Below are 23,958 nucleotides of genomic sequence, written 5' to 3'. Positions count from 1 at the left end.
ATGAAGAGAAGCTGTCCGTGTGCTCCCCACTCCTGCCTGTCTCGGTATTATGGCTTGGATTTCATCTTTGCATTCAGTAAAAGTCACAGCCCAGAATTTCTGGTGATTAAAGCCCAGGTTAGCTAGCTGAGCAGCTCCTCATCCCTGCACTGACTCATCATATGCAAGGTCATCCAGACAAACCACTTGCTCTGAGCAGCCTGGTCTGGTTGTTGGCGACCCTGCAACACAGCAGGGGGTTGAAACTAGACGATCTTGGAGGTTCTTTTCAAGCCAGGCCATTCTATGATTCAATACAATACAAACAACAGGTTATGCCACTGCAGCGTCTTCACTTTTGGGGCATTTCTGTCTGCCTGCCCATGTCTTATTCCAAATCTCAAGAGTGACATTCTGTAGGAGAAGAGTTGGTAGAAATGTGAATTGTTTACATCCTCTCAATGATGGAAATGAATAAAGACAACCTCTTCTAATCAGGCCTGATTGCAAGTAGTAACTGAGATATCCCAGTCATTGGCAGTGTAAAAATACCTGAAGGCAAACTGAATTATATGCTTTGGTTCCTTGTAAGGGTTCCAAAAAATGCAGGAGAACTGATCTATTTTTCATGCTGATTAGAAAAAGAAGTGGGATGATCACACAACCAGAGGTATTCAATTCCACAGAAATCATGTTTAAATTACTGGCAGCCCTGCCAAATGTTTTAACAGTTTCATAATATAATTGAGCCATTATAGAAAGAAAGATTTCTGGTCTGCTATGGTTCAGAAACTGGGCTGATTTATTTGTTGTTGTTGAATTAGGCCTTAAGTAATTGCAAAGTAACAGCTCGGCAGCTGTAACAGAGGTCAGGTTCCCTAACACTCCAAAAAAATTCAATAATCTCTCTGCAATTTAATTGCTTTGTAAAGGTGTGCAGCTAATAAGTAATATGATTTTCACGCAGTTTTAAAAAGCACCTCACAACTATTTTTTCCTATAGGAAGACACAGAAATACCTATCCCAAAGTATTTTATTAAGGAGAATCTGGAAGGCTTGCAGCAGAGAGAGAAAACTCTGGATGAGATTTTGTTGAATGCCGGATTGGCAACACAGGTAAGCATGCCATGTACCTACACAATAACATGCTTAATTTTGTAGCTTATAGCCATGCATGCCTGAGCGTGAGCCACTAAAGTAAGAAGTATTTTTATGGTAGTTAAGTCCATTTGCAGATGAGGCTCAAACAGAAAGTAGCGTTGAGTTTTTCTGCCTAACAATACCCAGTCACATCTCAAGCCTAAGACTGCAGAAATGAATTGACTCCGTGTGTGCGAGTGTCAGAGAAAGGGCAGCACTTGGCTCAAGCTTAGAAGCTGCTTTATTTACCCAGCTAACTCTCCTCACATAATCAGTCCTACTGAAATCAAGGTGAGCTTCAGTTTTACTGAGCCAGGGTTTCTGGCTGGAATGGGCAAAACTCAGAGTTCAGGTCAGCACAGCAGCATTCAGTTGTTTATAACCTCCAAACAATGGCTGCAGTCTCTTCTGTACAGCCATCGAGCTGCAGCTGCTAGGAGGAGTAGAAAATTGGGTTTTGGCAGAGCAGAAGTCATTATGGAGAAGTACATGAGTGCTCTGGTGAAGACTGTTCTGGATTTGATATACTTCTGACCTCTTGGAAATGGCCCGCTGCCCGCAAGCAGCCCTCTCACCTCCTGAAATAAACAACTGGGCTGCTGTGTCTGCAGAGTGAGGTTTGTAGATGCTGCAGCCATAAGAGACAGTCCTGATCAGACCCACAGCCACCGAATCCTCCGCAGTAATTGTGCTGCTGGGGGAAGTCTGCTTCCCTGCTGGGTATGTGGTAGCATTGATCCCACAGAGCGACCGAGGGAGGGTTCCCAGGCACAGAAAGAAGCAGTCTGCAGATTACTTTGATGGGCAGCTGCAGCCCCGCTGGCCTCCACAGTAAATTTATGGGTAAATTCTGTAATGGTCTGATGTCAGTCTGTGGAAATCCTCTGTTACTTCTTGGAGTCTTTTTGTTTCCCACAGTTCTGTTCTCATTCCTTTTCAGCATGGCAGCCATGAGCAGGTGAGCCTTTCCAGCGTGCAGCCAGCTCACCTGCAAACACCAAGCTCTGGCAGGGTCCAGGTTCCCTTTGCCAGGATGTCACAACAAGATTCAATAAACATGAAGAAAACAATCTCATATGAACCCACTGTGAATCCCATGCCTTGTGCTATACTCCAGTTCCACCACTGCTGCGATTGCTGGAGGGTTATCAGCACCTCTGTATGCATCATAGCAAGCCATGTACACTCAGGAAATCCTGACTGCTGTGCAGCAGAGCACTGTGCTGCTGAGTGTCCATGACAGCACTGTTACAAACAGCTGAGAGTACACACAAAACTCTGGAGTTTTATCAGAGGACATGGGCTTATTAAAGGAATCTGCTGCACAGACCATTCGTTCTCCTGTGTATTTCCATTGTAGAAAGCCCTGCTGAAAATGTTGTATAGTGAGCTCCACACAATATATGTAGAAACACTGAATGTGAACTGTCTCCAATAGGGGGATTAATGTCAGGAAAGGACAGTAATTCAGCCTTTCCATGGGGAACACGAGGCACTGATGAGTTCTCAGAAGTGGGAAGGAGGAGTTCTCTCCAGCTGCCCTGTTCTGACATGCTTTTTTCCCTAAGTCAGACCTTCTGACCAGGTCTGGCTAGCTCAAATCAGCCTGTTGTTTCACTCAGCAAAAGAGCTGAAGATCCAGCAGCCCATCCAGGAACCCATCCCTACAGAAAGGAAAAATAAAATAATAAAAAAAAAAGACATTGCACAGCCCAAGGAGTTTTTCTTTTAGTGGGAGAAAGCTCTATGGTTCTTCATGCCTTTTTTCCCAAATGGGTAATGCTTAGCAGGTAGCATAAACCATAAACCATTTGTGTTTCCCACTGTAGGATCAGGAGTTCCTTGCTGCTCAGAGGTGTGCCCCAGAGTTTTAGCATCTCTTTTCTCTCCATCTTCCACCCATTCATTCTGCTATGTCCAGTCTCGCCACCTACCTACCTGGGATGCCACAGAAACGACAGCAGTGTGTCAGGCTCACTTTCTCCTCAAAAATTGTCTCTGGAGGTAGCAAATTTCAAAAATACCGCATGATGGCCCTGCAAGAAGAGTCTCTGCTGTTTGTAGCAGAGATGTTTTGTCTTAGAAGGTTTCCACTAAAGGTTAATTCCCTGTCTCATCTGCTAACTGAGGTAGGCAGTTAACAAAACCGCTCTGCTTTGTCCTTTCCTCTTTGGCTGCGCTGCTGAAGAAACCTGTCAAGGCCATGACATTTGAAGAAGCCATTAAAATGATCCAGGTGGCAGAGCGGGCTCGCCAAGGCCGGCGTCGAGCATTATTCATGAAGCAAATCTACCTTGAACAGAAGAGAAAAAGACATACAAAACTTCAGGAACAGGCTGGTCCAAATCCAGATGACGCCGCCACCTGCATTCAAAAGGTGAGAGCTTTGATGTAACGAGAGTTCTGCTGAGAGCAAGGGACAATATGTTTTATTCAGAAGAACAGCGGTAGAGAGAGCAACACAGCTCATGGGGTGGGAAACACTCTGAATGGATTGCTCTCAGGGTGTTTAGCAAGGTGAAATACATCATTTAAGCCACTTAAAAAAATGAGCCATAACCCTAGAGGTGAGATCAATGGAAACAGCCCTGCTCCGGCGGTGCAGGATGACTCTATAACCTACATGTTGTTTTTCTGCTCTGATTTTTATGACCTCAATTGCTCTTTCTGGCATCACCTTGAAATGCAGTGCCTTTTCCTGGGGTCCCTGGGGAAAGAGTTCATTTCATATCTTGAGAAAAATGAGAATGCTAAATTCCAGAAAAATTCCTTATGCATGAGTAATTTGGAATAATTCAGCCTGATGAGAACAGGAATTCACTCTAAATCCTTAAACACTTTCTGAACCCTGATGTTGTTGTGCTAGAAGATAGGTCTGCCAGTGCGAGAGGATAACAAACTTCAGAATTTCTTTTTTAAAGAACATAGCAGCTGCTAACCTGTTAAAGAGTAATAGTTTCAATTGTATATTGTGCCCTTCCTTCCTCTATTTGTTTTTTCCTCTGTCTGCCACAGCAAAGGAAGCTGTAACAAGGCCCATTTATCTCATTAGAGTTTTGTTTACAATTCAGGTTTGGCGAGGATATATCCAGCGCAAGAAAACAGAGAAAATGAGAGAAGAGGAAATGATATTTCTGGGGATGGTAAGTGGTGCTGTCTAGAGAACATAAAGTACCATAGCCTGTTTGTTCTTCAGACTTTCCTAATTTAACAGAAGACAAGAAATTAATTTCTAAGAGTCTTCCCTTCTTAAAAGGAGTCTCTAAGGAATGCAGAACTAAACAGAAATGATAGATGGCACAGAAGCACCTCAATTTGTCTTAAGCTCTTGTGCTTTGTGTACACAGTGCAGCGCACATGGCAGAAGGGGACAGTTTAGAGTTTGCCTCAGGAATGTGATGCAGGCATGACAGAGAAAGGGAATTCTATTATCATTTTTTAATTCAGAGGGCCAAGACAATTGAAGAATTAAAAGAGCAGTGTCTTCTCACAACCTTTTGCAACCTAGTGTGTGCGTATGGCAAGAGAAGGGAAAGGGACATTAGAATTACCACATTGCAATGTCAGTGTAGAAACAGAGAACCTAAATATTGCAGAAGTATAGGGAAGTCTGTGGTCAGGTAGATTGCATAGGGTGAAAATGAAATGAAAGTGACCCTACTGACAAGGAAGATGGAGAGAGGAATCTCCCCCAACCCAGAACGCACATCTCCTCCCACCATCACCCTTCCTTCAAGTCCTCGTGAAGCTGCTTCTGAGCACCTGCCTCACAGAGGATCCATCTTTGCTTTTCCTTTGGTTTATTTATTATAGCTCTTAAATGATCATTTGAAAAACAATGATTTAATTTTCAATGAAAATACGCTTTCTGCTTCTCCCAGAGAGTTTGAAAGATTTCCTTAGCCAGCAATGGGATTACACTTCGGTAGGTTATGGCTCTTGTGAAAGCTAGTTGTACCTGCAGCAGACATCTGCCAAACACATGTCATCAGTTAAGAATGACCATGAAATCTTATCCGTAGGAAGTAGCATGTGCATTTATCTGAGTTTCACCAAGTTAAATACAGATACACTGTTATGGATTATTGCCTTTCGTATCTGCTAGTCATTAACAGTAAACGTGGCCAGCTTAGGTAACCAGAGCTTGACTGCTGATTCTGACTCTCTTTAAGACAAAGATTTTAAGTGGCATAGACTAAATGAGGAATGTTTGGAACGTACTGAAAATATATATTAGACAATATACCTTCTGCAAAACAAGGGATCATTTCCTATCAAATCCCATAACAGTTTCTCACAAGTCTTCACAGCTAAGCACTCCTCTCACAGTGGCCAATGGAAGGAGTAACAGATCACTAGGGCATAAATAGCCACCTACTGCATTTTATGAGAAGGAAGATCTATTTGATCACAGGGATGAAGGGAATTCAAACCAAACACATGGATTGAATTCATTTCCTGACCTCCAGTTAGGAGAGAGAGAATTGATGTTTTCAGTTCTGCACTCAGACTCATTACTCTTTATCAAGTATATTATCAAAGTAAGCAGGAGAGGGGGGAAGAATACCTCTAAATAAAAATAATTGGTTCATATTGCTGGTATTTTTATATTTCCCCATTGTGTTCCACTTTTACTTTTCATGCCACATTCCCATCCATGCTCTCCAAAGGAAATGAACGGCAAGAAAGCATGGGTTCCCACTGATAGATAGGCAGCGAGCTCCAAAGGTCAAGTCTCTTTGATGTATGATCATGTCAGCCCTCTAAAAAATGACCACAGATCTTCATGTGTAAATATGTTGAATTTGCTTTTCTAATGCTGCACGACACAGATAAATTAGAAGCTCTAGCCATCCATTACTCCAAGTCCATCCCAAAGGAGACCTGACTTTTACTGCGATAAATGTAATTTCTCTTGTAATTATAGTTATTTTTAAAATGTGGGTGTTGCTTTCATGTAAAGAGTGCTTGACAAAAACAGCTAGACCATTTGATGTTCTGAATAACGATTTGTGGAAAAATTCAGTCACGTTCATCTCAGAAGTCTGCAAATACATGCAACAAGGAGAGTTCAACCTTTTGCTTAACTCAGTATTATTTTCCTTACTGTCTCCTCACTTCAGAAAAATTTATGTTTGTTTTCTGGAATTTGATTCTATTTCTTTTGCCTGATGACAGAGTAGAAGTCTGTATTCCAGAGATTTTTCTTGGCTCACAACTAAGGCCTCATTATTATTATTATTTATTAAAGCTTAATTGCAGAAACAGCATGATTCCCTCAGCACATGTTTTTCTAAATCTCCAATAAATCACAATTTGCAATACCAGTTTAATTTGGAAAGAGAAGCAAGCCTCACTAGGAGCACATATATCTTGATAACTGTATCCTGACCTATTTCCTGATCTTCCTGACACTGCTGCCATACTGCTGTTAACTCTCAGCACCACCACCATAACCAATGCTGCAAAACAAGTCCTTAAGCCACACTGCTTAAGAATGCTCAAAGACACACTGTCTTGAAAACATTCATATGTTCTACACACCAACCTGTATTTTCTTGCTCTATTTTACCATTGCAGGCCAATTCAGTGTGCCATTATTGTGGTTTTTAAACTGGCAGACTTCCACTTGTCTGTTTTTGGCTTGTAAATACCCTGTGCCCATGTTTTCATAGAAGGAGCACAGCAGTTCATAGGACTGAGCCTTGAATGCTTTGGATGTGCACCCACACAAGCTCCTTGTCATCTCAGACACAAACCTACTGATATACACAGCTCTCACACTGTTCTATTGCATCATTTCAGCCCTAACCAAGGAGTTAGTGGCACAACGTTTGCTTATCTGTGCTTTCTCACAAAACATTTCCACTGCTCTTCCTCCTTCTGTATCCTTCATATATGAGTGGACAAATGTGGTCTTAAATAACTGTTTTCTCCTGCTTACCTCTTTTAAGCATACCCTAATTTAGGCATGTTTTCTTGGCTAATGCTTTTATTTATATCTGAGAAAAGAGCCTGCCAAACGTTGCTTGTTCTTCGAATTCCTGATAAATATAATTCATTTCACCCAGTTAGAAACAACTCAGTGTTTCCTGGAATAGCCTTCAGTGTAAACATTCAAGCCTATGGCTAAATAAATATTATATGGGACTGGACAAACTGCAAGCTCCATAAATACATAACATTTGAAATATTTCTTCAGTTCCTGGAAGTGGGCAAACACGGTAGCATTACACACCAGGCCTGTTTTTATCAGGCTTAAGATTGCAATGATTTCTGTTATACTTGCAGCCTAGAGGATGCTTAGATGTCAGCAAAAGCCACTGTTATTTAGCCAGGCACGCAGATACATCTAAAGAGTGATAACTAGTCTGTCTAACGGTGCAGGAAAGCAAGAATCCCACTGAATAATTAGGCTTTCATTGACTGGAGTCACACTGCCTTTCAGAGTCCAAAACCTACTTGCCAGTTTTAGTAGAGGTTTGACAGCATGCCCACGTATATGATCTAAACAAACATAACTGCAATTACATAAACCTATATGGCCATGAATATAGATGGCATTTTCCACCTCCAGTTCTCTTTGAGCTTATGGAAACTTGTCACATGTCAATATTTATTTATAGATTGCATAAATCTACGAAGCAGCCTTTTTCAATATTTTTCTAACAAGGCCTCTTACTACAAAATGCTCTGTTTGAATGCATATGACAATTACTTTAATTGGGAAAGCCATTGAAGTGAATCGTATAGTAGGGAAGCTTTAATGAATGCAATACATTTTGTTTAGTTGTTCCTCTTTTGCGCCTAATTTAGGAATTCAGCCATATAATTGATGTGGCTATCACCACATTTGTGTAGCATGGAACCTATATGAACACAATCTTCATCAGACAAGAGAACTCTTTGAAACACATCCTTCCTGCAGCCAGGCAAAACAAGAAAACAAGAAAGGAAGAGCACAGCTAACTCATCTACTAAGCTTCCGCAGAGATTTTGGATCACAGCTTAAAATTCAGCAGGATAAATTAGCAAAGAGCAAGACCCCAGCTGCTTAGGTAGAATATTCCTTTCATCTGCTAGTAAGGAGTTCTTGTCTGTGTAGTTCAAATGTAAAAAAATCTCACTTTTGCTGCTCATGAATATAAATGACCATTAAAAATACTTGCTTTGCTTGGAAAATAAAGCCCTCTGGAGAAACAAACTCTGCTACGTTTGAAGCAACAAAATGCTACTCAATCACTACATCTGTTGAAGGATTACAGTCTTGGACAATGCTGTCTGTAGCAAAACAATGAGTGAAAAAGTCCCTTAAAACCACGCAGTGCATCTTTCAGCTGTGCCGCTTCAGATCTAAGAAAAGAAACCATTCTAAATTAAGTACCCAGTAATAAAAGCTGCAGTAAATCCACCTTTCAGGCATCGTATGAGTGTTAGCCTTGAAACGTGAAATGGAATGAAATGTATTTATTTCACTGGAACGAAGACTATCTTTCCTTGTAAGTGCAGCTGTAATGGAACAATTGAAGAGCAGTTAGTTCCACAGTATGGGGCCTCCTAGATGTGGAACTCTAGCCTTAAGCATGTTCAGCCAGCCTGCACACCTCTAAGTGTTTTATAATGAACAATAAAGCAGTCTGTGTTGGGAAAAGTTGTTGAGCTGACTAAGCAGAAAGGCAGACATTTCAAGCTAGGAAAGAATGATCTCTGCAATTGGGCTCCTAAGTGTGAAGGAGAGTATGCACAGAGGCTTTCATCACATAGGCTTACCTGGAACTGCTCCTTCCCTCTGCTGGTGGGTCCTTTCACTTTGGTCCTTTCACTCTTCTATGTAGAGGAGAAGGAATAAAGAGCAGAAGATCAAACAGCTCTCTCATCAGTGTACTTGTGACTGATGAGTTGGAAATGAAATTCTCTTTTAGAACAAACGTCCATTTTGCCTTATTAATTTGAACAAGGATTTTAAAGACAAAGCCCATCAAGCATTAGATAAGCATTTTAAGTTAATGGACCATGCAGTCCTATTTTCCCAGAAACTCAAGAATCTTCCTATTATGCCCTATTTTCACAGCAACATCAATTATTAATATGTATACTTTTGCTGACAGAGGACCACACTAAAAATGTGAGTTTCGTTATCCAGTTCTGGGTCATTAACTGTGAAAAGCTTGTAAATATAATGGTTTATTCACATGGGAAGCCTTCATTAAGATGCATTATTCTACAACTGATGTGGCAGTACTGCATTATCAAGTTCACTGTCTCCATCTAATATTTGTAATTTGTTTCTAAATGAGTCGTTGTTTGCGGGGCAAGTTAACAAATTTGAATTTCACATGGCCAAAGAAATTTCTTAAAGATGGGAAAATAGTTCTTCCCCCAAGGAAAAGCTATTTATTAGTGTCTTACTATAGAATGCCTCCCTTTGATTCAGAAGCAGAAACATTAGAGGCGCTGAGAGAAGCGATGTTAGAAATAAATTGCCTTTTGTCTTCCTTAACGTTCACATTAAGTAGAGCTGCAAAGTTGCTCTCATCAAATTGTCTCATTACAACACTTCAGAATTCCAGATCAAGTATATGGGTGCATGGAGAGTGGGTCTGCAATGCTGCAAGGCACAGGTCAGAGACTGGTCAGCAGGAAAACACTCCTGATGGAGCTGTTTGGAGCCATCCTTTTGCACTGACCACCTGTCTTGGCACAGCTTCTGCCCTTTCAGTACCTATTTCTTCCATTATTGGATGGACCAATGTTTTTCAGATATACTTCCTTCTGAAGTCTGCTCCTAGATGAGAGAACACAGTGCCCACCTTTTGCTGTTGCCTCCTCGCAACTGGTCAGGAGTTTAGGGTGACGTATACTTTCGTGATCAGCACAAGAACTGTGGTCAAAAGAAAGCAAGCTTAGCACATTTTCTTTCTTTAACTGCAAAGCAAGAAAATGGAAACCGTGTTTCCTCATACATAGGCTCCCGGATGGGCTTGGTTTTCTTTCCTTGGTTTGAGTCTATCTGACAAAAGAAAAAAAGCTTTTCTATGAAAACGCGCTGCAAATGCACAACAGATGGCAGAGAACTGACAGCTAAAACAATGGTACAATTACATCATTTAAAAACTGATATCATCTGGACATCTTGTTACATCTCTTCAGCCGCTCCTGCAGCTGGAGTCTCTATTTTTAGGTGATATCATTCAATTCACTCCCATTTTATCTATTTCACCTTCTAGTTAGAATGTAGGTAATAGTCTAACGCTGATTCAGTTTCTTGGTCTTCCACACCCTGATGTAATCTTGGATCAGTTCTTACAAGTCAAGGAAGCAGTTTTTAAGACATTACCAATTTTACTTCCTAGGCCACATGTATGTAAGTTCTTTTGATGTTTCCTCATGTGTCAACGCCTTTCTCCTCCTGTTACTAAATGAAAATGATTCTTTTCCTGTCCCTGTTTTCTGTCAGTTCTTCAGTCCGTTTTCATACCCCACCAGCTGGAGTTTGCTTGGGAAGATCCAGAGAGACACCAAGTTTGTTGGCATAACTCATTGATTTCAAAGTAACTGAAGGAAGAGTCAGGCCAGTTGAATGTTCACCTGTAAAACTGCCCTTAAAATCAGATAGCTGTGGCATGCTTTCCTCACAGCTGTTCAGTGCTTTCCTCCTCCTCCCCTAGAAAGGAAACCAGCTCTTGGTTCTTTACATGTGCAGGCCTCCCATTCTGCACTCGGAAGCACAGTGCACTGCATGTGTTCTCCATTACACCGCCATGAATCCTTCAGGACTCATTTGTCATGACCAGATCTGCTCTTCTTTCCATGCTCTCCCTCACCCATCTGACTCAGTGCATGCTATTTCCAGAGCTTTGCACCAACGGAGGACCCCCACTGGGAAACTGGATGTCCATCGCTAGGCCTCCTTCAAAGGGTGCCGTCTGTTATGGACATCTCTCTCTATCATTACTCACAACAGCTTGCCTGCCAGAACTGATTCCCACTCAGATCAAGTGTCTTTTTGTACCTGCCATCTCTCACTATCTTGTTGGCTCCTTTCCATAGCCTCCTCCCCATGAACCCAGCTTAGATAAATTCCACTCTCCCAGCAATGGAAGCAATCAAGCAGCAGCGCATTTCACATCAGCAGCAGCCTTTTTGTCCATGTAAATAAGTGAGCAGTGAGCATACCCTAATTTAGAAAATACTAACAACAGGGAAGGAATAGGACTGGAAGAAAGAACGGTCGAATGAGAATGAGGCCATATCAACCCTCCTGTTCTTTAATGAGTTATTGAAGATGGTTAGCTGGACTCTCATTGATAGAAGTGGTTTAGTTTGCCTTATAATAGCAAAACAAAACAAGGAAAAGAAAAAGATCAAGGGCAAATACAACAGAGCATCTCTTCATAAGCCATTCTGGAAAGGTAGAGGCCTTGCATGGATTTTGGAGACTAGAGCATGTGCTGTAGCTCTGTTGCCATCAGCATCTGAGTCAGCTGGTTTAGAGTTAGCTGGACTGTGTCCATATCAGCTTCGTGACTTTGGACTCAAGCATAGGTGTGGTCTGTATTAGTTTACTGGGAGATAAGAATCCCCTGCTTCTGGTCTTGCTCACACAGGCATGTTCTTGCCAATTTAAATAGTTCTTACCTCATCTGACATTGGCACTGATGAAAGACACGTGGGCAGTAAACTTGCAGTGATGAGCAGCTAGCCATCAAAGGCTCCCTCTGGGCTGACTGGAGAGCAGCTGAGAAGAGAAGCTGAGTGAAGAAGAGGCTCAGAGGTGGATGAAAACAGATGCTCTCCTGTCTGTGCTGCTGCACGACTGTCCTGCTCAGCACATTGTTCCATGCTTGCCCACACCGCTTCCCTTGCGATGACTCTGGCTCTCAGCTGCCTCCTTGGTTGACTGATTCACCTCATTATAATGAGAGAGAATTAACCTGGGGGAGAGAAAAGATAAAGGAGATTATTTCCTATTTCTTAGAGAGCTGGTCTGGTTCACTGCAAGGTCAGCGGAGTGCCAGAGCCCAAAAAGGAGAAGGCAAGGGCCACACAGCCAGCAGACAGGGGGGAAGGGGAACTGGCCCTTTTCAGGGCCAATCAGCTGTTCAAGCAATGAACCGTCTCATGAAAATTCACCCTTAAGAGGTCACATAACTCATGCAGAGAAGCCCATCTTTCTCTACCACCTGCAAGACAGCCTAAAGCTGAGGATACCCTTGTGCCTCTTGCACTGAGTTGCCTCAGCCTGATCACTGGTTCTGTTTCTTCCAGCTTCCCAAAGGAGATAGGACAGGATGGGATCACCGAGCACACCTCCAGCATTCATCACAGCTACCTGTGCTCATGGAAATACTGAGTCCCTTTCTTCCATTCCCAGATTTCTTTCCCTTATCCACATTCTTCTCACACGTCTTCAGCAGGAAATGCTGGAAAACATACTTCTAAATAAACAGCCCTTCCCTCCACTTTCCCCAGCGAGCAGCTAGTTAGAAAAAAACAGCAGGTTGTCTGAGCATAACACAGTGTCTGTTCAGACTGTGCCATAGCAGTGTAGAAAGACATGGAATAGCTGTGTTGGCTTTAGCTGGCTCATCTCTTCATTCTTTGGGACCTCTGGGCCATAGCACTCTGCTGGGAATGCACAGTTCCTTAAGCATTACACCAGTGAAGCTAAAAGTTGAGTGTGGAACTATGGAAGGGAAGTGAATCTTGCTTCTAAATTATAACCTGGAAAGCAAGCCCTATGGGTCCGCTTTGCTAGAGCTGGCTGTTCAGAAGTTCATTTAACGTTGCAAGTAAAATACAAATCAGTAGTGCTCACAGTAGCTGTGCTGTTCTTTCAAAGAGTTGCTGTTGAAAGGGAAGAACTGGAAACACTTGATGGCTATAGAAAGTGACAAATGAGTGAAGATAACATCTCAGGGTGAGAGGCAAACATCTTCGGGTCATATATTCAGACAGAGAGCAAGTGCAGCTGCCGTTCTGAAGCATGCTGCTCTTCTTGTTTCCGTCTGAATATTTTCTCAGTGATGGCCTTGACCAATTCCTTTTCCACACACTGCAGATGCAGGGAAGGCAGTAAATTGCTTTCCTGAACGGGGCCTCTAACGCTTTCTTTGGACGGTGTGCAAACCCGCTGTATACTTTCTGAAACCAAATTTGCTTGGCACTCGTTAGTGATTTTTGGAAGCTGGTTGAAGCATGGAAAAACACCGAATAACCGATCTTAATTGTAAGCTGGCCAAACCTTTGATAGAAGCTTTCTTGTCTTTGCGGGAGTCCTCTGGAATTAGGACTTGCAGCACAGTAGAAAACACATTTCCAGAGTCAGAGTGAGGAGAAAGTGTTACTGAGTCAGTCTGAGATCTGTTGAGTTAAAGACGCGTTCTGGAGGTGGGAAGCCAGGACAGAAATGCAGACGTGGGCTTTTGTTCACATTTGCTGCCACCTATACGTGAGCCACAGCCTTTGAAGAGGACAAAACACAGCATCACAAGAACAGCTTATCACATTTTCTCCTCTTTCCCATTCTTCACTTTGGCACACACACTGTCTTATAACATCAGTCCGTCCCGGGTAAGTGGGAATTATTTTGTTCTGGAATTACTGAAAAACTCAAAGCTAATTTACGTTGTTAAAAAAATATCCGCTTTTCTTTACCTTCCAAGGTGAGAATGGCTCATAAAACACTGGGAACACATAAACTTTATCAACCATTGCAAACTGAAAAATGCAAAGTTTCGGGCCACCCACACAGATGGTATTTTTCATGCTTCTGTATTTGCATACCAGAGAGACTTTCATTTTTATCTCTCTTAAAGCACACATGTAAAATCAATCACGGAGCATAAATTATTATAGTAAGGCTGGTTTAGAAGTCCTTCTTGCCAAGGTTATCAAATCATGGGAAACTTGGGGAGCCATGATTTTTATTGCAGCATTTGGGAGGCTGTTTATTCTTTTTGTGTTGTTTGTTTGTTCCTCAAAGGAAGTTGATTTCCTAAAGGAATATTATCAGCTGCAACAAAATACCAGGAAACCGATGACCAAGCATATGAAACTTTAAGTGAACAAATTAAAAACAATACCGGCTAATTAAAAAGTACCACTGGGAAGTCCAAACATTTGAAAACTCAATTAAAAACCTCTGGCACCCTTCTGACACGGATAAAGCTGGCATTTGCAGAACAGCAGCTTTCTCACCTGTCTCATTGAGATACCGGGATCCCACAGCTGAAAGGGTTGTTTTTGTACATTGCAACGTTGTTAATTAATGCTGAAACACTAACAATAGGCCATTGTGTGCATCCAGGCACTTCTTATGAGAGCAGGGCTTTTTCCTGCCTTCCCGTAAATGAATTCAGTCCTAAGCTCAGAATCACTGTCAACCTGGCATTCTGGTGTGTATTAAGTTTCTTCTCACCGCACCTTTTCTTTTCTCCTCTCGTTTTCAGAGCTTCCCTCCTCACTTGAGGGCCCTTCACAGTACCCCACAGATGCACACCAAGCAAGAAGATGCCCTGCAAGGTGAGGTCCAGGGGAGACACGAGGAGAAATTCATCAAGGATCAGCTGCGAGAAACAGAGGGTCTCGACATCAGGGAAACCCTCCAGGATCAGATTGGCCAGTGCTTCATCGAGTGTCGGTGAGCAGAGATAAACACTCAGCCCTCAAGGAGACCATTTGCTCCAGGGAGCATGGTTGTAGCATTCTTACAGGCTGCACAAATCCATTTTACAGCAGTGATCTTTGTTCTGCTGCAAGCAGCGCCTGCAGAACTGAGATCCTGAGCAGCAGGACTCGTAAGTGGGGAAACCAGACCAGTGTGCAACTCCTCATGCAGTCTAGCTTCATAACTATACGAAGCATGTATACAGTTCAGGCACACTGGCTTTTTACATGTCCGAATGCATAAGGTTTCACTGATAATGCAGTCTGCCATGACACAAATACAATTCTTTGTATAGCAAATCACGTATGCTGCAGCCCAGGTGCCTGCTGTCAGCATTATCAAGCATCCTGTGCCAACCTGAAGGACCTTTTTAATTGAGGCATGACCTTAAAGACGCTCCCCCAAACGAAGCTTGATTTAGCAGTGCTGCTGATCTCAGTGAAACTTCATGTCTCAGCAGAGTTAAGCACATACTTACACCTTTCTACACCGAGTGCTGACACCTACAGTTTCTCAGGAAGTTTACTTTAGCTGAAGTTGGAGATGGGCAGCTTTAATAGGGCAGTACTGTAAGGCCTTGTGCTAAGGAATATAGACTGTTTTTGCGATGCAAGTAATTTTCTCTAGGATTTATACCATCCAATGGGTCACTATGTATGCGCAAATTGAGAAGCAGGGCCCCAAAGTTCAAGGATAAACCTCTTTAAAGACAGTTAAAAGATATTAAAAGTAAAATCCTCCCTATTAAGACAGTAACAGCAAACGATGCCAGAGAGCCTAACCAATCCAGACAGTCATTTGGAGGAAGCTGAAGCAAATGCTAGATGGAGGGAGGCAGTGAGGAATGACTGAAAGAGCTGTTCATCAAAAATAGGTGTACCTGTGGAATACTCCCAAGATGTAAGATGGAGTTTGCATGCTGATCCTTCTTATTCAGTAAGTCTTACAGGCAAAATGGGACCCTGTTGTTAAATTTATATCCCAGATGCACCCAGGGGCTCAACTTCAGATGAGGCTTCAAGACTGTAGGAAGACATAGTCAGTATCCCAGCATATAAATACATGATTAAAGGAGTTCTTTAACTACGCTGTAGGTTGTCTGGTCTGATCTAGTCAGGTTCAGTAGTCCTGAATCTCATCTAGACTTGAAAATTAACAAAGATTAAAGCTGGTGTTTAAATATAAGCACCACATTAACTGCTCTTGGATAGCTTTATGGGTATGCTTTTCCAGAGCAAGTGATCCTATTAAATGGGATTAAGATACACAGGCATGCAGAGTTAATGAGTGACAGTGCTGCTTGTACACAAGCCTTTAGACAGGCAAGTTGTTCTACTGCAACTGGGCAAGGCTGAGAAAACAACTCCCCTTCAGTCCTGCATTATGACCACGGTCAGAACTGCTCCTCCACCCACCCAAAGCAATCTGCTTGTAAAAATTAACCCAAATCAGATCATTTTAATGGAGCAGAGTTGAAGAGAAGCTGTGTATCCAATTATGGCAATTATGCAGTGTGCTCACATGTGGGGTCATCTCTGAAGGCACAGGGAGGGTGACAGACCTGTGGCAGTCAGCATGGCATGTTTGATCATAATCCCTGTTACTCTGCTTTTAAATGAGCTGTCCCTCATCTTCTCTAAAAATCAGTAAGGCATTTTTCAGCCAAGACTAGACAGATCTCACTGATAAAATCCACTCTGATGACTTAACAACATGGCAGATAGAATCCTGCCCCTATTGAAGCCAGTGGGAGAGCTGCCATCAGCTTCAGCAAAGGCTGGACATCGCCCAATATTTCAGTTCATTTGAATCTGGCTGAGTGATGAGGACTTTCTGGCACAGGGAGAAGTCAGAAAACTGCCTGCTATGAAGCTCCTCTTCATGGGAGGCCTCCATTTAGGTGATCAAAATAGTTCTCCCAGCAGACACGTTTGCTTGCATCCAAAATAGGTAAAAGATCAGCACATGGGAAGCACGCGTGTCACACACAGCCAAGCTTTCAGCATGGTGAATGCCAGAGACACTGCAGAACTAGCAGGACTGGCTGTGACTTGCTCCTGCCTGGCCCAGTGAATGGCAGAACAGATCTGAAGTGTCAAGGTTTACATTAATTATTACCTGCCAGGATGTATTTTGGCTCTCCATTAAGCTAGTGTACAAGATGAACATCTAAATGTAGCTTATAAATTATTCTTTAATGAGGCTTTTTGACAGAGCTTAACATTTTCCGTAGTCTATTAAATAAACAGATAGCTAAAAGGGAACAAAGATTCTTTTGAGTGAATTTTGCTGTATGTGCTAGAAAAATAAACCCAAACTCCCATATTTTATCCTTCAAGAGGAAAAGGATGTGATGGGAAATACAATTAGCAGGTGTTGTCTTTCAGCACAACTGCTATCAAGTTACAAAAGCAACGAGCACATATAAAGTTTCTCCTCTTGTAAGGATGACTGCTATAAATATTTACCACTTGCTTTGCACCAGGGAAAAGGAGCAGAGTCGGCCATTTCACAACCCAAGACGGAGTGCAAATACTCCAAAAATTAATAGTTGCTGTGATTAGACACCTCTGAGCCTGGATTTTAATCAAAGGACTCCCACAGACTCTACTCGTTATATTAATAACAGGGGGTTATATTAAAAATACAGCAATTGCATAGCTGGGGCTTTAGTTTCAATTTCCTGCAGTATTGCAGACCAGAAACATTTCTCTCTAATTTCACATTCAGGGTGTTGCACTGCAAATGCAAAACCTGCCCTCACTGTCTTCTCCACTGCATCTAACCACAGTCCCCAGGTAACGAATCTTTCTTGGATTCATCTCTATATTAAAAACAGGGGGCGGAGGGAAGAGCACAGAAGGATCCCCTGATTACATGGAAAAAAAATGCCGTAGCGTCTTTCTCCAAAGAAAAGCCTTTGACAGAAATCAATATGAAGGATCAGAAATCAAGATGAGGTTTTTATTACCAGAGATAGCCTCGAGAATCACAGGGGAGAGCCCAACACGCAGGCTTTGCTGTAATGCATCTTATGCCCTCTAGCTGTAACAAATTACGTCGTGAATTTCTTGCGGGATTTATGTGCCCCTGCTCGGGGCTCTGGGGAGCATTTCATCAGTGGCATCACTGACCTAATAACAGGGGATCTGAGTAATAGCAACTTTTATGTACGTGGCGTGTCATTCCCACAGATCTGGGGATTGGTTTTCTAGAGGGAGGAGGAGGCGAGGGGTAAATGCGCTTTCTTAATAGGTTTACACTTTACTGATTAGCTTTGAATGATCTTCTTGCTCTGCCTGCTGACTCGAGCACTGTCAGCAAAGGAATTGGCCGGGCTTCACGGTGACTGAATGAGACTCCGTCTGAAGCAGGGGGTTCCTGTGCTTTATTTATTCATTTTGAACATTCCTGACAGCCAGCCCGGCCCTTTGATGCGGAGGAAAGGAGAAAGAAATAGGAAGCGATCGTGTTATATTTCCCTTTTTCACAAGGCTGTTTTGTTGAGCTGAATGTGCTGCCAACGGGTCCGTTCACGGGACTCCCCGGGCAGCAGGGGTGAGCAATGGGGAGACAGGAGGAAGATGAATGGAGAGAAAGGTTTTGCTCTGAAACCCCGCATAATGAGGAAAGTATTTGTGTCAGGACCTGCTCGTATCGCATTTCACACCCTGCACGCGCTGCTCCTCGTGAAGTCAATCCTGACGTGTGTGAAAGTTGCCTGGCAATTCATCAGTGCTGAGGTCCTGCCAACAGGACAGAGACAGATCACACCTCGGCTGTGCCAAGCACTGGCCTCACCGCCACGCGCTCTCAGCTCTGGGTTGCAGGAGCTGATGTTGCATCCATCAGTCCTATCTGCCTTATGGTACGTGCACGGCCTTGGCCTGCTAGCAGTGCTTTCCAAGTAACCAAGGAGTACAGAACGCAGTCCCAACACAATATGGCAGCAGTTCACAAGCAGCTGTATTGGAAAATTGCTTCACATAACTAGGTTTTGTGTAATGAGCCACAAAGGCAGACAGTTCTTTCAAAGAGCAAGCTCCAGTCTGGAAATCCTTGGAACACAACCAACCAGAGATATCACCAGACCCTTAATCACAGTCTTCTGCCATTATTATGCCCTGCTACTCTTGGAAATGCATTTCCTCCTTCTCTGCCACCTATGCAAAGGCATTTCTCCCGGGGAAACCTACCACAGAATCATGAAGGTTGGACAAAATCTCCAAGATCACCCAGCCCAACTGTCCACCTACCAAGGTTGGACAAGACTTCCAAGATCACCCAATCTAGTTGTCCACCTACCAAAGTTGGACAAGACCTCCAAGATCACCCAGCCCAACTGTCTACCTACCATGGATGTTTCCCCACTAAACCGTACCAAAAGCCTGCCCAAAGTGAGTTCTTTAGAGAATGTCAGGAAACATGCTGAAGCTGCTTTTGAATCACTCGCCATCTAGCATGCATTGTCTCCTCTCAGCTCTCTCCATTTGCTCAGAGAGTGAAGACAAGCTCTGAACTGGGAAGATGAATTTCTGAAAAAGAATGGCAGGGGCTTGGCTGCTCTCTTCTGTTCCTATGCTTTGTCTACTTGCAGAACTACAGAGACATCAGTGCTACAGTAAGCGGGCCCATTTGCTAAATTTTGGCTTATTACTAAAACTTCTGAGTAGTTCTTACGTCAGGCCTGCTGCAAACGAGAGAAGTCTCAGGAAAAGCCAAAAAAATGCCCCCCCCCCCCCAAAAAAAAAGCAGCCAAAATCTCTCCTGCAGGAAGGTGATATTTTTGTTGTCTCTACATCAACTAATACAGAATTTCAATTCAATACAATTTACAGCATATTTCACGTTGGGACAAGACCTATCGTTAACAAATCCTTCAAGCAAGAGATAGAAGAGACACCTGTTTTTTCCATCAGTAACATCTGTTTTCTGACAGAAGTAACAACTTCAGATTTTGCAAAGGCAGTAATCTCTGCTCTGTAATAATTAGTGCCAGTACAAAGTGCTCTCTTCTCCACTGCCAAAAGGCCATTCTTCAGCAACAGCTTGAATACAACATCAATCTTTTCGGCCATGGTTGAGCCTGCACCCAGATTGCTTAGCTGTTCTTTGCGTAGACAGCCAAAGCAACCTTCATGATCCAACAGGAGCAAGGCAGCCACGACAGCACATCGCTCAGGCAGCTGAACCTGTCCACCCCACATAAATAATGTGGCAGCTCATCCTTGCTGAGCTCCTTGTTGCAAGCAGCCATCCTGCCATCCAAATCTGAGTGCGTATCTGTGAGAACTAAACTCCTGCCTTTGGGCTCCGGGGTGAGGCAACCTCTAGGAGTGATTAATTAACATAATTAGGAGCTGTAAACATTAATGGGTAACGTTCAAGCCTTCTCTGACATGTTCTTAAAGCTTCCACTGTGTTGTTGTCTATTGACTAATTTTGGCACACATCACCAGGGCTGGAGGGGAATGGAATGCAAATGCATCACTGGCTTACCGGAGGAGTACCAGAACAAATAACCCACCAGGTTTCTTTTGCACAGAGGGAAAATAAGTTATCATAAACAAGAGGATTGTTTGTGCATGAGGGGGAGAGCAGAGAGTGTGTGCTAAGGATTAAATAGCAGAGGAACAGGATGTCGACAAGGCCAGCGCAGCCCACGGTTCTGCAACCTGTGTTCCCTTTGAGTGGAATCAACTATCCAGATCTGATAGCCATTAATAAAAACAACCCTTGTTCCTCCTCGCTTGTGAGAACTCTGCTTTTAAAAGTGTGATCCCCTCTAATTCCAAAGGAGGGGAGGCAACTGATTAAGTCCATCTGCAGTGAATCTACTTTATTGGATGCCCGTGGATTTACAGGAGGCATGGGACACCTCTGGGAGCTTCTGTGCAGTGGCAGGAGTTGCCTACTTTGGTGCAAGCAAACAATTTACGAGTGCACTGACATTAATGGAGGCGGCTTGATGGCTTTTGGGGGGAACAGGCGGAAGCCCCTGTGTCCGTATATTTCTCATACTTGGTGAAACACAGATAAATCTTGGCGGCGGGTATCTGAAACAGTAAGACCAGTTGAACCCCAATGTCAGGCCTCCAGAGAGGCCTCGATAGCATTGCTAGCTCTGCTTTCTAAATCATCACAAACTCTGAAATACGTCGCCTTCCCTTTCTCATAAGGCTCCTTGAATTTACACTTAAATTTATAATGGTTACCAGATCTACACAGTGATTAAAAACATATGCAAAGGACTCTGCTGCTGTGCCTTAATTCCTCATTTTGTTCAGCGAACTATCAAAAGTTTGCAATGATCAAGGAAGAAAAATAAGATTCTTAAAGCATCTCAGGTACAAGTCAAGTTTCCCAGTCCCAGCATAACAAATCATCCTCATGCCTGTGATTTACTCACCAATGCTGCACATAAACATATCTGCACCAGCTCTCCAAACTCTGCTATTCCCTTCCAGATAGACATTCAGATATCTTAAATCACTACATTGTTAACAACCTTCTCTGGACGACCTCTCCTTGGAGTGACAGTTTGCTGACTGACTTCTTGTTACCGAATATGCGGTCAGATCCCAATATTGTTTAGCACTGCTTGGTCATTTTCTAAGCTTCCCATTAGCTTCTAGAGAGGGGTCCACGTACTTAATGAGCAAGTTTGTCAGAATCAGAGCTGCTTAGAGGCTGTTACAGGCAGAGGTACATACTCTTTCACCACAAAGGCTTGCTCTCCAACCAGTTCACCACCAGTGCAAGATCAGGGGCTTCTTGCAGGAGCATTCCAGGCTTCTAGCATCTGCAGACACATATTCATCTTCTCACTGTGGCATGATTTGCACTGCACACCTCTTACCGTGCTTGCATATAAATTATTCATTAGTGGCATTAAACGCTCATTCAGATTTAACAGTCACACATTACAGAGCCATAATGAGCAAGGTTCTTCTTCAGACCAATCTCTGCTCTTCCACTTTTCTCCTCAACTTGCTCGCTTCTCAAATACTTTGTCCAGACAGACTTAACCTTTTCCCCACTCCATTTCACAACCCCAGTTTCTGCCTTTTCAATTGTAAAACTCTAAATATTCAAGGAACTGTAGGCTACAAGCAAAATTGCCTAGAGCCTACAGGCTCAGCCTGTGGAGGCAGAACAGCAGGATACATAAAACAGGAACAGCTCAGATATATAGAACCATAGAGTCGCAAAGGTTACAAAAGACCAGAGAGATCACCTAGTCCAACCACTGACCCATCACCACCATGCTCCAAAGGACCCACAGTAGTGACCCATCACTGTCACACTGCAGCTCCTTGTGCTGTGTCTTGGGATCAGAAGGATAGGTCCAGTTGCACCTTTGTTTTGCACAGGCAAAATGATGTCTTCAACTTGTCTCCTTATTGGAAAAACCTGAATCAGTTGGACTGGCATTTTCAGAGCTACATATTGTAAGTTGAATGCTCAGCATCTAAACTGCCAGGTTTCGTTTGCTTTCTGCTTTTGGATTTGTAGCATTGCAGAGTGAAAACTGACCATTATAGCAAGTTAAGGTTAGATTCACTTTCCTACCTTTCTTAAATGTCTGAAAGGGACTCACAAAGTCCACTGACCTTGAGTTTAAACCTCCTGTATTAGTATTAAAGCTCCTAAAAATATTCATTCCTTCCTATGCCTAAAAAGTCTGGAATCAGCTAAAGTAAATAGCATTACTCTGAGCCGGTCCCACTTACAAGCAAGAAAAAAAACCTTGTAACTAATTAGTTCATTTTCCTAACGTAGTCATACCCATCTACAGTAATACTTAGGAATTAACAGCTTGGAAATGCTAAGTGATACCAACATCATGCGCAGCCCCCCCACCGATGTTCTCAAGGACACTTCCCAAACAGTAGATTTATTTGTTGTCATAGATACTCGTGCAGACACAAACATCAGTAAGATTCAGGGCTCACGCTTGCCAGCAGTTTATGTCCATGTTTTAAAGGTTGGATTAGGCTTTTTCTGAGAAATCTGGCTTTTCCTGCGTATATTAGGTCTCAGTTCTCCCACACTGCTGTTTCTTTATTCCTTTCTCAAGCAGAGTCCCCACACAGCAGACTGGATTTCTGAAGGCAGGAACAGGCAAATGGGGTATTTGGCATTAATAGCTGGGGCCAGATTTCCACCTCAGAGCTGGTTTCTGATTCAGCAACCCAACTCATTACTCACTGTGACTGCCCCAGAGGGGTCTGCTCTACCACCTGACCTGTTCTTGGTTTGACCAGCACAGTACTGAACCATGAGAAAGGAGGAAGGGAGTGAATCCCACCAGGAAGAGGAAAGGATCCAGCCCAGCAAATTTTTCACTTCACTAGTGGAGAGAGGTATCTTCTCCAGCAAGTTAATGCAGTGCCGGTGAAGGAACCAATTTTCCCACTTCTTCCCTTTCCAGCAGCAGAGTGAAGATGTGCTGGGATACAGGAACAAGGAACAGGCAAAGAAAAAAGAATCAGGAGTCCCACTGGTGCCTGATGGAAGGGCAGACAGGTACTGGGGAGTCAGTGTCTGGCAGAGGAGAGGTGTTTAGAAGATATTCTGGGAAAAGAAAGACTAAGGAAGAGCTCAGAAGTCAGGAGAATAAAAACGAACAGGAAGCACAGAGCAGTGGTTCCCAAACTTGCTCCACAGAAAGATCTCTTTGGAAAAGCAAGCAAAGGAGGTAGAAAAGACATTTTCAGCCTTAGCTCTGTAGAATGCAAAGAAGAAAGGAGGCAAGTGGGGAAAAAAAGAAATGTGGTGTGGACTGTAACAAGAAGCAGAGCAAAAAGGGAGCAGAAACAGTCACAAGGAGCTAGAGAAGCAGAATCAGAAAAGGAGGGATGAAAGAGGCATATAACTGGGGGGAAAAAAGCCCACAAGGTACCAATCTGAAAAACAGGTACAGCCAGAACCAAAGACTGATGGAAAATATGAAGCATGTCCAATGCAGAGACAAAAAAGCAGTCTCCAAACGTCAGTAAGGGAGCTCAGGTGGGTACATTAAAAAAAAAAAGACAGGATTGTCTCCAGCCAGGAAGTCTGATTTTGAGTATGGAGAGGATGAAGGCATGCGAGTTATGGTTGGGAATGGGGCTGTGAATGGCAGCCTGTTATTCTTTCTCACAGGATGAGAGGGATATATTTAGTT

At 43.1% G+C, this 23,958-nt stretch overlaps 1 protein-coding gene and 1 long non-coding RNA gene across 3 annotated transcripts in view; one reads left to right on the top strand and one right to left on the bottom strand.

Moving 5' to 3' along the window:
• Window positions 1-23,958, top strand: part of IQCA1 (IQ motif containing with AAA domain 1) — an 85,113-nt gene that overhangs the window by 8,400 nt on the left and 52,755 nt on the right. Inside the window, exons 3-6 of the mRNA XM_042822045.1 lie at window positions 983-1,096; window positions 3,309-3,497; window positions 4,192-4,263; window positions 14,572-14,762. Of these exons, the coding sequence (XP_042677979.1) occupies window positions 983-1,096; window positions 3,309-3,497; window positions 4,192-4,263; window positions 14,572-14,762 (566 nt within the window). The remainder of the gene's footprint in view (window positions 1-982; window positions 1,097-3,308; window positions 3,498-4,191; window positions 4,264-14,571; window positions 14,763-23,958) is intronic.
• On the bottom strand, window positions 843-15,901 carry LOC122162094. 2 transcript variants are annotated; one of them, XR_006169424.1, is made up of 7 exons: window positions 15,670-15,901; window positions 13,365-13,583; window positions 11,759-12,054; window positions 9,931-10,001; window positions 8,891-8,947; window positions 3,059-3,413; window positions 843-2,784 (listed from the first exon to the last, which is right to left on the bottom strand). It is a non-coding gene; the product is annotated as an uncharacterized LOC122162094 (long non-coding RNA). The 2 variants fall into 2 exon arrangements; XR_006169423.1 differs by lacking the exon at window positions 843-2,784 and having other exon boundaries at window positions 2,882-3,413.

The sequence above is a fragment of the Centrocercus urophasianus genome, unplaced genomic scaffold, assembly GCF_019232065.1.
Source record: "Centrocercus urophasianus isolate 14NV4802_14NV808 unplaced genomic scaffold, USGS_Curo_1.0 seq_20, whole genome shotgun sequence".
NCBI classification, from domain to species: domain Eukaryota; kingdom Metazoa; phylum Chordata; class Aves; order Galliformes; family Phasianidae; genus Centrocercus; species Centrocercus urophasianus.
This window is presented reverse-complemented; position numbering and strand designations above follow the sequence as displayed.